At 39.2% G+C, this 16,795-nt stretch overlaps 1 protein-coding gene across 1 annotated transcript; it reads right to left on the minus strand.

Moving 5' to 3' along the window:
* Positions 1-548: 548 nt before the first annotated feature.
* Positions 549-6,937, minus strand: LOC148428210 (keratin, type II cytoskeletal 8-like). Its single transcript, XM_088401961.1, has 8 exons — positions 6,436-6,937; positions 4,760-4,968; positions 4,450-4,510; positions 3,287-3,382; positions 3,025-3,189; positions 2,814-2,939; positions 2,458-2,722; positions 549-1,318 (listed from the first exon to the last, which is right to left on the minus strand). Exons 1-8 carry the CDS (start codon positions 6,826-6,828, stop codon positions 1,074-1,076), a joined length of 1,560 nt encoding a protein of 519 aa, XP_088258087.1. The 5' UTR covers positions 6,829-6,937; the 3' UTR covers positions 549-1,073.
* Between the last annotated feature and the right edge of the window lie 9,858 nt (positions 6,938-16,795).

Below are 16,795 nucleotides of genomic sequence, written 5' to 3' on the forward strand. Positions count from 1 at the left end.
CGGAGGCGGCCATGTTTGTTTTAGCAATGGACAATGGTATGGTATGGTAAATGCAGCCCATGCAGCGCATCCTGCAGCCCGTAATGTAAAACGGTCAAAATCTTACACACTGTCCCTTTAAGTAGGGGAGACTGATAGTTGATGCTGGTCAAGGAACCTGTTGCAGCTGTGAAATCATTCTTAAAAATGAATACTTCCGCACTATTTCTATTTTTCTTCTTATCAAACCTGTGCAGTATGTTGTCCAATCCTTTGATCTGTACACCAAAGGCATTTAACATCAAATTAAAACATTGAAAAAAAGGGATTCTAGGGAGCTGAAATTTCACCCAGGTGGTGTCAAATTTCAACCTCGCATGACCACTTAGTTCTCACACAAGCAGGTGTGAGAAAATGTGCCAAAAATGGTCAAAATACTACATGAGGGCCAATTATGCACCCCCCACATTTTGGCACACAACGAGATACCAGCTACAGTACTTTGAGCATCCTGGCGTCCCATTTGTGGACACATCGTGCAAGTTGCTGAAATGAAAACCGACACGGTATGTTGAGACACATTTTTATTTGGTGTGGTAGCAAAAACAGCACCTCAGGGCTACACTATCATGTGGGCGCTCTCCAAGGAGGTCAAACGGTTACAGGACACGCACGGGGAAGACACGCACTACCTACTGTAGCAGGTATTTTGCAGACATTGAGTTAGACCGTCGAGACTTCAGCACGTTCACATTCCTTCGACAAAACCACTGTTCACCAGAGGGGGGAGCAGTCCTGCGTGAGCGGAGTAGCTGTTGCATATATTCAAATTTCGGATTTGCCTTCACTTCAACGTCACTTTCGGAGACAACACTCAAGTATCAGACGTACAAAACGGATTCTTTGGTCCCTTTCAGGTAATTGGTAGCGTAAGGACACTTTTTGTTTAAGGACTCTACGGGAGAGTGACTGGGCAAGCTTCAGACATGTTAATTACAAAAAGTTAGGTGGGACTTGAAATGTAAGTGTAAAAACTACCAGAGGAGGGCAAAGGGAGCTCAAAGCGCACTGAGTTGCCCGGAAAGCGCACCGGCTCAATCCTCGATGACCTCGGAGGACTCGGAGACCACTCGGCCGTCCTTGGTCTCGATCATCTTGATGACCACGTTCTTCTTGGTCTGGCTGTAGCTTCCGCCGCTGCTGCTGCCGCCGCTGCCGCCGTAGCCGCCGCTGGTGTAGCCGCCGCTGGTGTAGCCGCTGCCGCCGAAACCGCTGCTGTAGCCGCTGCTGTAGGAGCTGGAGTAGCCGCTCTTCAGGCCGTCCATGCCGCCGTAGCTTGCTGTAGAAGAATATCGCGACCGTTCCGATTACAAAAAAGCCATTCTGTTCTATTCTATTCTATTCTATTCTATTCTATTCTATGCTGTTCTGCTAGGCTCGTGAAATGCTTCCAGAATGTGGATGTCTATGTCATGTACCAGATGGGAAGATGATGCCTCATGAAGCCCCTGTGATTATTTTTTAGGGCTCTAGATGGTGCTCTTTTGGTGTAAGAATCAAGACTCGTGCAAAGGAATTGCAGTAATAAAAAAAAAAAAGTGTCTCATCTAGAGAAGTGGTTTTCCTCCTTTTGTCAGTGATGTACCCCATATCAGATATCTTTTTCGTCAAGTAACTCTTAACCAGTCCAAAGCATTTTGAGGTAAAATAAATAAATTAATAAAAAAAGACTTAAAACATGTCATCAGTGTCTGATTTATGAAACCTTAGACCCTATCAAACTTAAGGGTCCACAAAAAGATAATCAACTGAAAGTGTCCTCTTTTGGATCATTGAAGAAATTTGTCATAAAAAAAGATTAAAAAAATAGTTATAAATAAATTCTGCCCCACAAAAAAAAAACAAAAAAACAACAATGTAATGTGCCCTGTTTTGGGCTTACAGTAGAGATCTGTTTGCAAAATTAAATAATTAACTTAATTAATAATAAATATTCGGCCACAAAAAAATAACCAACATAAAGTGTCAGACCTGTTCTCAAAAAGAAATAATTATGAATAAATATTTGTCCGCAGAAAAATATTCAACTTAAAGTGTCCTCTTTCGGGATCATAATAGAGTTGAGTTCACAAAATAAATTGTTAACTTGACAGGTAACGAGAGGTGGCACATGACAAGTTGGGTCCAACCATTCTAGTATGGGGAGAAGCTGGCTTTTTACAATAATGAAATTGAATACCCTACTGAACATAAAATGTGTTTTGTGAACTTGTATTTTCCTGAAACAATTCAATCATGATTTTTGTATGATTTTTGCATGTTTGTTTGTTGTATTTAAAATCTCATGTACGCTCCTAAGTTCCTTCAAGTACCCCCCATTCGAGAACCACTGATCTAGAAGAACAAAACCCGACGTCGGAAATCTAGTTTCCTGTACTGTGATGTCATCAAATGGTTTCCGTATCAAAGAGGACTTACTGCTCTGTTTGGAGATGTTGATGGCCTTGATGCCGTTGGCCAGCCTGTCCTCCTCGCCCTCCAACAGCTTCCTGTAGGTGGCGATCTCGATGTCCAGAGCCAGCTTGACGTTCATCAGGTCCTGGTACTCGCGGATCTGGCGGGCCATGTCCTGCTTGGCTCTTTGGAGGGCATCCTCCAAATCCCTGATGCGGGCCTTGGCGTCCTTAACAGCCAGGTCGCCGCGCTCCTCGGCCTCCCTGATCTGAGCGTCGAGGTTGGCGCGCTGGGAGAAGGGAAAAAAAAAAAATATGAAGGTGAATATTCTTTTGGTGATCGCTTGGGTTTCCTGGGAGTTGTGAAATATCGGTCCATACCTGTCCCTTGACGCCATCAATTTCGGCCGTCAGCCTCTGGATCATGCGGTTAAGGTCGGCAATCTCCGTCCTGGTAGCTCTCAGGTCATCCCCGTATCTGTTGGCGGACGTCTGCATCTCCTCGTACTAGATGAATCGCGGCAAGAAGAGCAGCTTTGGATCCGGCTCGAATCGGGACGAAGGTGAAAAGAGGAAAATGCTCGCTCATTACCTTGGTCTTGTACCATGTCTCTGCCTCGGCGCGGGTACGGTTGGCGATGTCCTCGTACTGAGCCTTCACCTCTGCGATGATGGAGTCCATGTCCAGGTTGCGGCTGTTGTCCATTTCCACAATGACTGATGTGTCCTTGATCTGGCTCTGGAGCTCACGCAGCTCCTGGATTAAGAACATCAAAAGTATTTGACTTGATGGCCCGCCAACAGCAGGAAGCGCACACATCCGCCACCGTCATATCGTCTTTTTGTTTCCGTACCTCCTCGTAGATGGACCTGAGGAAGTTGATCTCGTCTGTCAAGCTTTCCAGCTTGGCCTCCAGCTCGACCTTATTCATGTAGGCCTCATCTACATCCTGGAGAAAATACAAGATCGGATTCAGCCTGGGGACTGAAGCAACAATCCATTGTTTTGGGAGAATGGCAGGAAGGGATTTGATTGGCCCTTTTTTTTTTCTTTCAAGAAAAAAAGCTATATTGAATTAAATGAAAATTAATTCCTTTCATTCAATCCCAAAGGAATAATTGTATTTTATATTTATTTCATTATATATATATATATATATATATATATATATATATATATATATATATTTACTACTACTACAACAACTAATAATAATATATAATAATTAATAATGTAAGTGTTTAGCTAAAAGATTGTCCAAAAGAGGATGCTGAAAAAGGAAAGAATTAAGTATGAAAACGAATTAATTAATTTAAGTATATAAGTACTAAATTAGTTGATTACTTTAGGTACTAAAAGTACCTAAAGAAATAATTTACATAATTAAGCACTAAAGGAATTGATTGTTGGGTAACAAGAATTAAAATAGGTCATTACTTTAGGTGCTAAAGTACCTAAACATAATCATTTACATAATTAAGTGCTAAAGTAATCCATTCATTTAGGACGAGAGTAATAAAATCCCTAGACTTAAATACCTAATGAAACTAATCAATTTAGTACTTAGGAAAACACTTGGGAAAAAAAAGTAAGAAGATACCTGGGATTGAATGTCTGAACTCCTAAAAATAATAAATAAATAAAAATACGTCTTTGGGATTGAATGAGTTTTTACAGTAAAAGAAAAAAAAATGTCCTTACATGTCTTGTTTTGCACCAAACCAAGATGGCATTGGACAGTCACGTCTATCGATTGTTTTTTTTTTTTTTTTTTTTTTTTTTTTAACGTGGAAGGAAATTAGAGTTCCTGTGAAAGTACATGCGCATCCGACTCAAAAAGGCCGCAAACGATTCAATGCAAATGTTCAAAATGCCATTTCCTTTTTTTCAATTCCTTCCAGTTGACAGTAACACACCCTTTTTGTATCGTATTCTGTCACGTGCGTCTCATCTCAAACAAGACGCACCGGAAAAAAGGCTGACATTATAAACGCAACTGAATCGAATCCAACAGACCTTCTTGATGAGGACGAAGTCATTCTCACACTCCGTGCGCTTGTTGATCTCATCTTCATACCTGTCAGAAAAAAAAGAACATTTCCAAGTGCTTCCTTTATGCTTTGCACGCGATCGTGATAAGTTATATCCAAAAGTAACACTAGGAGGTGCAAGTCATCCATCAGAATAGCTCACTGGGGAGCCTGGTAGAAACTCCTGAATAAAAAACCACTTATCATGTGTTTACATTCGAGACATGTGTGGGCCTGTATGCTCTTGTGTGCAATGTGCAGCCACATTTGTATTTTTATCCGTTTTCCCCACATACTTGTTCTTGAAGTCCTCAACCAGGCCCTGCATGTTGTGCAGGTCGGCCTCAAGCTTCATTTTGTCGTTGCCCAGGCTGTCGAGCTGTCTGCGCAGGTTGGCGATGTAGGCCTCGAACATGGCGTCGATGTTGGAACGCGTGGTGGTCTGGCCCTGCAGCAGGTTCCACTTGGTCTCCAGCATTTTGTTTTGCTGCTCCAGGAAGCGCACCTGAGGAGAAAACCACACCGAGACGTGATGAATGAAGAAAGGGAGAGCTTATACTTCATTCATGACAGCGTAGACGCAAACCCAGGATGATTTCTCTTTTTGTGTTTATGTTTATTAGCGAGACTAGCCCAGTGCTTCTCAATTATATTTTGCAAAGCAAAAAGAAAACCTTTTGCGCTCGCATGCCCACCATAAATAAGATTATTATTAATAAAATTATAAAACAAAAACCTTTTCTTTTTAACATTAACAAAAGAAAAAAACAATTGAAAACAACTTTCCATAATTGTGGATGACTTTTTGCAGCGTTTATGCAGGTTATAGGCTAGTCTTAAACTGAAAAAAATAACCAAATGCATCAAAGTGCCTGAAATAAATTATTCCAATTTGTCTTTTACTTCACAAGGCAAAACAAAGCTTTTTCCCTGAGGTCACCCCCCCCCCCCCCCTTTTCTTTGAAAAGGATTGGACGATCATGCATTTGTTTCAATGTGATTTAACTAGCTTCTTTAAAGAAAAACATTTCGTTTACAAGCATGAATAAAGGTGATTGCTTCCTGTTTTTTTTTTCTAAAAATAGAAACAGGATACTGGCTTGAACTAAATATTTTTATGAGAATCGCTAATATTATAAATACTCCCGCCACCTCTTAACATCCATCAAGCTCGCCATGACTCCCGTTTGCCTTCTATAGTCTTTGTTGATCTTATCTGTCTTTGGAGCTTTGCAGGTTGCCTTTTTAGAAAGGAAGGCTTGACGTAGTACATGCATCCTGACAGGGGGGGGGAGGGGGGGGGTGATCAGTTAGTCTGACTGGAAAAAGCTGGTGATGGAGCAACAGAGCGAGTTTACCCATCACCCCTGTGCTTTCCTGTTTTTGTAAATGAAGCCTTTTGCAGGCAAATGAGGGCGAGAGAGAGAGAGAGAGAGGGCGAGTAAATATTTAACCAAGCAAAAGGTGTGACAGAACAGGTTGTGAGAAAGGGTCAGGAAATGTCATTTGCAGACATGTCAGAGCCTTTTTGACCGTCTCCACAAGATAGCAACTTTGCTCTCGTTGCACTACCCGGCTTCACAGCTGCCGTTAAGCAGAACATGAAACCGGCAGAGCTTTTTAAATATTAACCCAGCGCCGCGGCCTTAAGGGGGCACACGGTCCCGAGAGTTGCATGGATTCAGTAGCGAGGAAAAAAAAAAGAGAGAGAGAGAGGGGAGGGGGTGCACTGTTCTAAAGTCCAGCGGTGGAGGCCAGTGGGAAGTAAGAAAGGGCCCCACCCCAGCTAAAGGGAGGAAAGCAGTCCCAAGGTAACTTATGCCGAGGCCCGACACGCCCTTCGCTATCTGGTTTGCTCTCTTTTGTGTTTGCGAGCCCGTTTCTGCATGAATGGATCTCGCGTTTAAATGAACGCGTGCAAGGGAAGCTTTCAGTCAGTGTCAGCTGGAACTTTTGAACCGCCTCTGCTTACCTTGTCAATGAAAGAGGCGAAGCGATTGTTGAGGGTCTTGATCTGCTCCTTCTCTTGGGTGCGGACGGCCTGGATGGTGGGGTCAATGGACAAGTTGAGGGGGGCCAGCAGACTCTTGTTGACGGTCACGGCGGTGATGGGCGCCTGCCCCAGGCCCATGCCGCTCCCGAAGGCCATGCCGGATCCCCCCATGGCGGAGCCGAGGCCGTAGACGTTGCTGCTGGAGATGCCGGACCCTCCGAAGCCCTTCTGGCCACCCCCGTAGGAACTCCTGACGCTGAAGCTCTTGCGGGAGGTGATCCCTCCGGATCCGGCGTAGGAGTTGCTGCTGAAGTTCCTCGGGGCGGAGGAGCTCCTCACGGTGTACGAGCTGGTCTTGTAAGTGCTTGCCATTTTGAGCTTGAGGTTATTTTTTGCTTTTTTTTTTGGATGAACGTCGGTGAGGCAGGCAGAGGCAGGCAGGCCGGCAGAGGGTAGCGAGACCAGAGTGGATAGGAAGAGATGGGACAAGTGAGGAGTTTTAAAGCGCCTGTTGCTGTGGGAGGAGACTGGGGTGAACTGCCATTGGCTGCGGGTCTGGGCAAGGGCCTGGAGGCAGGCCTGTAATATTACACTCCCATGACACATTGTCAGTCGCCGAAAACCATTACCTGACCTTCCTGCGGGCCTCCGTGTTGTTTCAGAAAACCTTTTTCGGAGCCAGGCGTTTTGATGTTTTTTTTTTCGGTTTAAGATTAAAACTTCTGAATAAATGTTTACTTTGGTGGTAAGAGGGATGCTTGGCTTTAATGAATCACACAAAAGTTAACGTGGAGGATAATAAGGATGCATCTTTTCTTACACTTGTTATCAGAATCATTTTTACAAGCAAGCACACCCCACAAATTAGCATGCGTTGCAATATGACAGCAGGAAGTCTCTCTCTTGTTTTACATGTCGACGTAAACCGCAAGACAGGTTTTTCTGTGGTAGCTCCTAGCAACCACTTTGTCATTGACATCCTGACATGAATAATAGCTGTCATCTATTTATTACAGATTCATGTGGCATCTCAGCCACTTAAGTATACAACTGCAAACATCCAACCATTAGCAATTGTGGCTTTTGTCATATACAAGACAACTTTTCTGCCCCCATCCATATTTAACATATTTATTTTGCAATATTGGCAAGCTTGTCAGTTTTGAAGACCCGAAAAGTAGCACATAAAGATAATAATTATGTGATTTTGATTACAGCAACAATAATAATCATTTGTATTATTATTATTATTATTTTGTTTATTATCATTATTATTATTATTATTATTATTATTACAAGTAGTAGTGGTACTTTATAAAATAAATTTTAACCTTTAAATTGTTTGATTATCGGATTTAATCTTAAAAAGATTTTATATGTACATTTAAGACATTAATATTACAATTATTGTTATTATTATTGCTAAACTACTATTATTAAGCAACATCTTAAACACTGGGCATTCATGGGATTATGGTCAACCTCTGATAGGTTCCAATGAATTAAAAGAAAATAATCTGTTTCAACGAAACAAACAAATGATGTACGTGTAAATGTAATGTTTTAAGTAGCGTTTATGCATTTGTTCACTGTTGCTGAATCGATTGCTAAAATAGGTTAAGCGTCAAATGAGAATCCCCTTACAATTTTCATTGATATTCATGAAACATTTTTTACTCAAAAGTAAAATTTAAAAAAAATACTAAAACCTACGTTGAGCCTGAGAGGGTTAATAGTCATAAAGAAAATGGTAACAATGCTAATGGTAATAATAGCAAGAATGGTAAGAATGTTAAAATAACAAATCCCTTCCTAAACATATTTTGTCATTATTTGTCATCAGTTAGTACAAATACATAGTCTCTACCACCGATAAACAGTGAAGTGTATAATAACGGCAAGTCAGCAATCAGCTAGCGGCTAATGCTAACGTCAGCGGTCTGCCTGAAACCTTTTGCAGAACTTAGAGTGGAAATTCTTTTTTTTTTTTTTTTTTACCACCTTGCTGGTCCATCGTGAGCCCAACCTATAAAAAGTTAGCGGTAATCCTTTGATACTAGCAAAAATCAATACGCTGACAAAGTGTTATGTAAAAATGATGTTCACATTCCAAATGTTGCTTTTAGCTTCTGTTTAAAGATTTCCATGATGAGCATGTTTTCACACTCCCCTAACAATGACCTTTCTAATAAGAATGTAGGCCTACTTGCAGCGATGCCGTCTACTGATGTATAAGATTTAGTGCGGATTGCGATCAAAGTTGACCTAAGAGTTGACCTGTTGCTTTTGGCGCAGCCTGTGCCCTCCACTTCTCGTCAAAAACATCCAGCCCCTCTGAGCTATCCTGCCAATGGATATTTCGCAGTGGCGCTAGCAGTTTTTGGAGGCTTTAGGGCTCAAGATTCTTTGGTTATTACCGCCGAGTTCTCAATAGCGCACTGAGCAAACGCACACCAGGTGAGCTGCGCTGTCAACCGGCTGCTTTTCATTACTGCTGCACATGGGGTATGATAGACAACATGATACAGGATAGCATGAACGTTTCTGAAATTGTTCAAAAGCAGTTAAAGACAATAGACAACTACCGTATTTTCCGCACTATAAGGCGCACCGGATTCTAAGGCGCACCCTCAATTGATGACATATTTCAAAGCTTTTTCCATATATAAGGCGCACCGGATTATAAGACGCACCCTCAATTAATGACAATCTAAAACTTTTTCAATCACAATATAGTAATACTCAAAGTAATAACAATAATAACTCTAATAATAACTCTCAATAGCATAATAATTCAATATCAATATGACCAAACTTGTTCAACTGTAAACACACAAAAGAAACAAGTAAAGCTTACTTTATCACTTCATTCCCCATCTACGAATCCCAATCTCAATATTGATCCATATATAAGGCGCACCTGATTAAAAGGCGCACCATCAGCTTTTAAAAAAAAAAAATAAGGCTTTCAGGTGCGCCTTATAGTGGGGAAATTATGGTATTTGAGTCGATGCCACTTTACATTATAGTCATATAGTGCATATGCCTTCCCTTTGCTGTACAGCTCCTCATAGTTAAAAGTAGGACTGGGCAATATCCCCCACCCCCCAAAAAAAATTCATTAATTGAAAAAAAAAAAAAAATCACTCTGTGGAAATTATACAGACAACACTAACTTGTACTGGTTTCAAATCGGTTTTAAAGTAAACTGTTCATAGCTTGTGCAAATAACTAAAAGCTTGGATATAACTAGTTTAAATGCCACATTTCACGAGTTAACTATTGTAAAATTGTCTCGTGAACCACCCTGCAAACCTGCCTCTCTTACAAAACCTCGTTTTCACGATTTAGCACATTTTCAAAATGAATTAATCAAATTTCATGACGTTTTTCTCCAAACTAGGGATTTCAATGCCAATGTTCAAATTGCTCCCTTATATATATTATATATCATTTTACTGGGATTTTAGTGTAGAATTAGAATACATCAATATCTCAATATTCATAACATAAGCCTGATTTTGTGAAATACACACACACACAATTATATATATATATATATATATATATATATATATATATATATATATATATATATATATATATATATATATATATATATATATATATATATATATATATATATATTCTCAACTGTTTTATTGAATACTAAACATTTTACCAGTGTGAAGAACTTCAAATTGAAATCACCGTTTTATATGTATTTTTTTGTTTTTTTTAATTCCTGGGAATTTATTATCATTACTAAAGCCTTTTTTTCTGGTCAGGAATACCGATTTATCTTTGCGGTATAGGTTAAAACTGCACTACATCATATTATCGAGTAGCTAGGCCAGTATATTGGAATATTGTGTTTGTTTCCTTTTTCTTGCACGCTTGCTGTTTTGCAGTTCATCACTCATAACTTCCAGCAATGCAACTTCACTTTTTTTGGGCTGGGCTGCGATCCACCAAGACCCGCCCTGCGTTCTTCTCCTCCCTCCTCCGGTCCCCCGTCACGATGAGTCACATCTTACACGAAGCAAATCCAAGCCCCGACGCCATAACCCCTCGCCTCCATCTTTTTTTTTTTCCCCCTCCTTCCATCGCTCTTTTTTTTTCCCGCCATTGGCCCTCGGCCGGCCTCATCGTCATGGAAATATACAAAAATAAAACTCCCATCCTCCTTGAACCGCAGCGGATGCCAAGGAGGGCAGAGGCATTCGACACCGGGCCGCGAAAGCAAAAAAAAAAAGGCTGCGGGACCGTGCCCGAACAGAACGTGTGGCAACAACGACGCCGGGTTGCAAATGCGACCGGGAAAAAAGAAATCAAAAGATCAATAGAAGTGTTGCGCAGTGAAACTCACATGACACCAGCGCGACCATTGTGAATGGGAGTTATCAGTAGCTTTTGAATCATGTGGGAGGTTAGTTGAAATCTGCAGAAACAGGAACGTTTGTTTCACATTGCTCGGAAGAATTTCACTCATTTAACAGCCGCTTATGAATCATAACCCGGTCCAAAGTGAACTCCCATATTTTGACTTAAATGATGTTTTGTGTTTTAATGTGCATCACTGGAGCCGCGTTCGATCTGGTTTGTGTTCTGCTCTTGAATGATGATACATGAACCCGTGTGGCATTATTTTACAAATTTTGGACCTTTCTTTGATTTTAAAAGACTCAATGGGGGGAAAAAATCACTAGGAAGATCAAACTTCTAAAAAGATGTTTAAATCATGTAAATCTTCAATACAAACTTTTTATTTTTTTTTCCAACTCACTTTTTTGCCCTTATATTATCCTGGAGGGTGCAGGGGATAAAAAAATAAATGAAATCTACATATGTGTGGATAAAGCTGATGCCACTGAACAATTTGAGTGGTTGAAAGAATAAAAGTCTTCAAAAATAACTTTAGTTATTAGAGCATTAAAAACCTTTATAAAACTGGCATATGGAATATTCATGTAGAGAAATATTTATTTTTTTATACAAACCCTTTAATTTTTTTTCACGTTTTTGCCCTTATATTGACCTGGGGGGGATAAAAAAAAAACTACATTTGTATGGATAGAACTGTTGCCACTGAACAATTTTATTGGTTGGAAGAAAAAAAATAAAGTTATTATGCCTTTAAAATTATTTTCAAAATTACAAAAAAAACCGGCATGCATATAGTTTGCAAAGTGTGTGCAAAAGGGTTAGACAAGCAGAGTTGAGATGTTTATGATTGGAGGGAATTAGAATTATGAGAATAGGAGAAATACAAAAACATAGAAAATGGAATATTCAGCGGGAATTAAATGAAGTAAGCACTATGACAATTCTTTATTGTGTAAATGCTGAAAACATTATATTATATCAATTACAAAATCTTTTTATTCTGCCATACTTCCGGATTCAACTCTTCCTAAATTTGCTGCCCGATGCAAACCGTTCCATCTTTTCCATGTTATGAAAATTCAACAATTCCCGGTTATTATTTTTCTCAAGCCTATCTTTCACAATTTTCCCACAATTCACAATTTTTCACCCTGAAAATCCCCATTCATTCCCGACGGACATTTCAAAGGTTTGTTCCATGTAAAATTCTAAATATATTCAATTCACCTTGGCAATGATTTTTGACATTTTTTAAATCCCAAATGCCAGAAATTTCTAGATTTCCACAAAAATCTGCACGTTTTACACCAATATCATTTGTCATATTTCTCTTTTTATCCTTCAACGACTTCTACTTTTCGCAACTTAGTCTCACCTTTCCAACTTCAACACAAACTGCAACAACAATTCACTTCTTCCTTATTATTTGATTACATTTATTTTTACCGGTGTATTTTTGGCTCTATTATCTGTAGCCACTTACAGCACATATAAATCCCCACTCATTCAACCTTCCATATCAAATTGCTTTTACATTTTGACTCAAATCGTTATACATTTTTCCACACATTTTTTATACCACAACTTTTTTCACCAAATTTGAAAATAAAAGCCAATTGTTTTTTGTGTGTTTATCTAACTTCCACATGATTGACCAATTCAAACATTCCAAATTGGTTACAATGTCATCTGGGTCATCATGTCATATACAATTGTATTGTAGCCAAAACAATTTGGGGCTACTCAGCGCTAATGCCAAACCAAATTCGTATTGGCACAAATTGGTCAATCTGATGATGAAATCAATTGGTACAAGTTTAAAGCTTCCACAAAGTTGTTAGTGTGCATGATTGTGTATCATGTCTGATCACACGCATAAGGTTGGTATTTCTTGTGACTGAGGTCAAGCAGCAATCTGGAACGTTCCGCATGAAACATGCCTGGATACGCAGACACAAGATGGACCTTTACCCTCACAATCCATAAACAGGCCAAATATCTTGTCAGCTCTCAAGTATGTTGCAAGCTGCCGTCGTGTGTGTGTGTGCGTCCTTGATTTTTGCGACGAGGTGGGAACTAAATCTTGGGTTTCACTGTCTTTTTGGGGACCTCTTGGACTTGTGGGAACCATTTTGGTGGACCCCACAAGTTCAGACCTTTTTTGAGGGTCAAGACTTGCATTTTGAGTACAGATTTGAATTGGATTTTGGTTGGGATTAGGGTAAGGGTTAGGCAATCTGTTCGAATGGTTAAGGTTAGGGTTACGTAAGAAAAAAATCATCTTGTGTGTTTGTGTGCTCCAGAAGGTGTTGATGGGTGTGACCTTCCCTCTCCCATAACCTCAAAATACATGGTGGAGGAGTATGTGTGGCGTGAATCATCACGCAAATGTAATCAGTACTCAAGTCGGACCCCGTGTGACATGTCACAATGGGTTTTCACAAGATTTGAGGAAGCGAAGGAAAAAAAATTGTTCATCTGGTCAATCTGGTCAGTGATTTTGCAGTTTTTTTTGTGTGTGTGCAGCTTTCAAGGCATGACACGCGAATGAAGTGGACCATCACAAACATTTGAGGTTCCATAGAATACACATGCCTGGATTTTTTGGGAACCGTAAAAACATGGCTGGATTGTCAAGGAAGAATGGAAAAGTCTCATGCGAAATCTCACATGCATTTTTGTGGGAATGAGAATACTCTTTTTTTGGTCAAATTCTATCACCGTTTTTAGTATCTGAAAGAAGAGCAGAAAAACTCTTGACGCCCGTGAGAACACAAATCTGGGGACCGTTATAATTGTTGTGGCTTCGCTTCAAGAGCCAATACACACATTTGAGTTAACTAGGTGGATTTCTTTTTAACCTCCTGATTGGATTTTTCCAAGTTAACAATAACACGAGGTTGTCCGGCAGCCCTTCCTGTCAGGATGCACTGTAATCACCATGCACATAACAAGCCTTTGTGTTTTAAGGCCCCATTGTGTTTCATGTTTGAACATTGTACACCATTAAAGTTGCGTAAATGGTGCCTCCCTCTTGGATGGCATCAAACACTTTTACTACACTTTCCTTTAGAACAGCAATTTCTTTTGAAAGTTTTTGATAAATATTATGAAGGGAAAACGGGAGCTTTGGCCCTGACTTCATATTTACTGTGAATTCATTTATTTATGTGCTTAGATTTTGTAAAAAAAAAAAAAAAAACAATCCATTGCTACATTGTATTCCTGTTTTTATTACAAGATTTTATTCAAACTTTTCTTGCAATAAATTGATTGTATCATGTTTATTTTTAAGCAGTTTGTCTGCAGTACTAAAGTACAGAAAATGTACCAGGTTGTGAAGTCATATTTTAGTGCTATTGAGAGATAAAAACAACAGTGTTGAACTAATTAACATTTGTAATGGATTGTTCTAAATAATTTCATTTAATATCACCGAAAAAAAAAAAAATTCTTGGAAAAACCGTCAACCATGTTTTAAAATTTCGATTGTTATACTGACAGATCAAACAATTGATAAGCACTAACAGCATCAGATCATTTTATATTAATTGTTCCATTTATCTCCCGCTGTAATTGAGAATAGCCTGTTTTCTTTTGTCAATGGCTGAATAATTTTAATAAATGATTCAAATAAACCCTTGTTCAGTCTGTTCGTCGCAGAAATGCAAGACGATCTCGAATTTTGGGAAAGATCTTCTATGTCTTGTTACATTAGCATTATTTTTGCTAGGATTACCTGTGGCTGCAGTCGACGCCGGATGCTTTGCATTGATGTGGTAGGCCAAATTTGAGCTGCTTTTGTGCTAAGCACGCTCCTCACAAGAAATGCGTATCCCTCTACCTTAATCTTAATCTGAGGTACCGTCAGGGTGTAAATTTTCCCATTCATCAGACATCCAACTCTCATATTCTCTTCCATTTTCATAATTTCCTTCCGCCTTCCCCAATGTTTAAAAGTGTCATGTTAAAAAGTTAAAACTATTAATGATATTTTGTTTTCAAGATGTGTCATGTTTTAACACGGACACAACCCAATTCTGTCGTACATATTTCATGAAAAGTCAACTTTTTGTTCATGCAGTATGAGACGCAGTGGGGAGTTGTGGCTCCTTTGAAGTTTACCCAATTTCCTAACAAACGCGTGTAGAAATTTTGCACCAGTGACATTTTCTGGCAAGTGATTCATTTCAGGCATGACCTATCTTTAGAGGAATTAAAATGGCACATCCCTTCTAAGTGACGTAATGACAGCACGCAGCATAACCCGAAATTTGATCATTCTGTCGGGTGTAACACTGGGTGGGAGAAACCAAAGTGACATGCTTTTGACCCCCGTTTTAACACACTGACGAATTTGCATGCAGTCAATATTCGGATTAAGGTCAAAAGTCTGGTTTTCGACACATTCGGAATATGCTGCCAGAATTCTTTCCCTAAATATAATCAACACTGTAACAATATGTCAAAAAGGAACATTCCATACCACTTTTTTTCAGACGATACCAGAATGTGTATTTATTTTTATTTAGCATTACAAAAAAGATCATTTGTACTATGAAAATACTTACAGAAATTTCATCCGTCTGACATGTATATCTTTAGTTGCCCGTCATAAAAAAAGACACAAGAGGGCTGATACCGGGTATTGTCCTGATACTTGGTATCGGTACTTGCTCATTATTCTTGCCAAATGTATATGGGCCAATAGGAGGAGACTACTTGGCGAAAACACAAATTTTACAGGGGAAAGAGAAAAGGATGAATGATGTTGAAAATAGTGAAACAGTGTTGGCTAGTTTTTCATGCTATTTGATGAAATTCGCTGTTTTGAAGCGTGAAATATAGAATAAAATTTAATAATATGCTGAAAAATTGTGTTCTTTGTTTCTCTCAAACTGGGGATTCCCCGGAGGAAAAAAGTAGAAAAAAAGCCCTAAATAACCTCAGGTTTTTGGCACATATTCCTCTATGTACAATGAACAAAATAGGTACAAAATATGAAAATCGAAAATTACACCAAGTGGCCCCTCTCTATTAGCCTCTACCAAAATCGTGTTAAAGAAAAGCTAAATGTTGGTATGTGTTGAATCATTTCCTGATTTGCTTAAATGTCGGTAGAAAGACTACAGAGATCAGCGTTGAAAATCTGAAAGTTGTAGACAAATCAAAAAATTATTTTGGTTGGAAAATGGACTATTGGGATATTCCTGTTGGGCGTAAACAAGCCGGGCAAACCAAGGACAAACTTCAAACTATTTTGAGTTTTCTCATTTTATGGTAAAAGCACAACCTCAATGATTAGAAACTCAGTTTTTTTTTAACTTTAATTTAGGAATGTATTGTGAACAATGCATAGAAGAATTTCTGCTTAACCCATCTACTGCCAGCCCAATTAAAATGAATTTTTGACTTTTATAGATATCATAGGAACCCAGTAAAAACATATCTTCGATGTCTATACTCGTCAATATCACAACGTTACATTTATTTCTTTAGGTTTCTGTCTAACTGCACTTAAGTGCAGACAATAGGCTTTAGCTAGTGATAACTTTGCGACATCCCCCACACACACAGACAGACACACAAAAGAAATTTCCACAAATCACATTGTTCTGTCAAATGCTAGGCTCACTTCCACCACAGAAAGTACTGAGTGAAAGCACGAGACTTTGTGTTGTTACTGTCACCAAGGACAACAAAAGCCATCAAAGAGGAAGTCGCTTTTAACCCTTCACAGGGCACTCATTCGAATATGCGTACATTGCCAGTGGTAGATATATCAAAAGATTTGATATGTTATGTAAGGTATCATTTTAAAACTTTACCGCTGGAGTTTGTGTTTATACTTCAAAAATCCTGTTTCACGTTCTGGAATACATCACGTTGATGCTATTTTTTTTTTTTTTTTAAACACAGATGCCACGAAGACGTGATTCATGCCAGGCTCATT

The sequence above is a fragment of the Hippichthys cyanospilos genome, chromosome 2 (genome assembly GCF_059441005.1).
Source record: "Hippichthys cyanospilos isolate Australia breed blue-spotted pipefish chromosome 2, RoL_Hcya_1.0, whole genome shotgun sequence".
Lineage (NCBI taxonomy): Eukaryota > Metazoa > Chordata > Actinopteri > Syngnathiformes > Syngnathidae > Hippichthys > Hippichthys cyanospilos.

Excerpts from the sequence above, each read along its gene's own strand:
- LOC148428210 (XM_088401961.1), bottom strand. The coding sequence starts at position 6,828 with ATGGCAAGCACTTACAAGACCAGCTCGTACACCGTGAGGAGCTCCTCC. Across the intron at positions 3,190-3,286 it reads TCAGGTCCATCTACGAGGAG|GAGCTGCGTGAGCTCCAGAG; the intron begins GTACGGAAACAA and ends TTCTTAATCCAG. Across the intron at positions 2,723-2,813 it reads TTGATGGCGTCAAGGGACAG|CGCGCCAACCTCGACGCTCA; the intron begins GTATGGACCGAT and ends CCCTTCTCCCAG.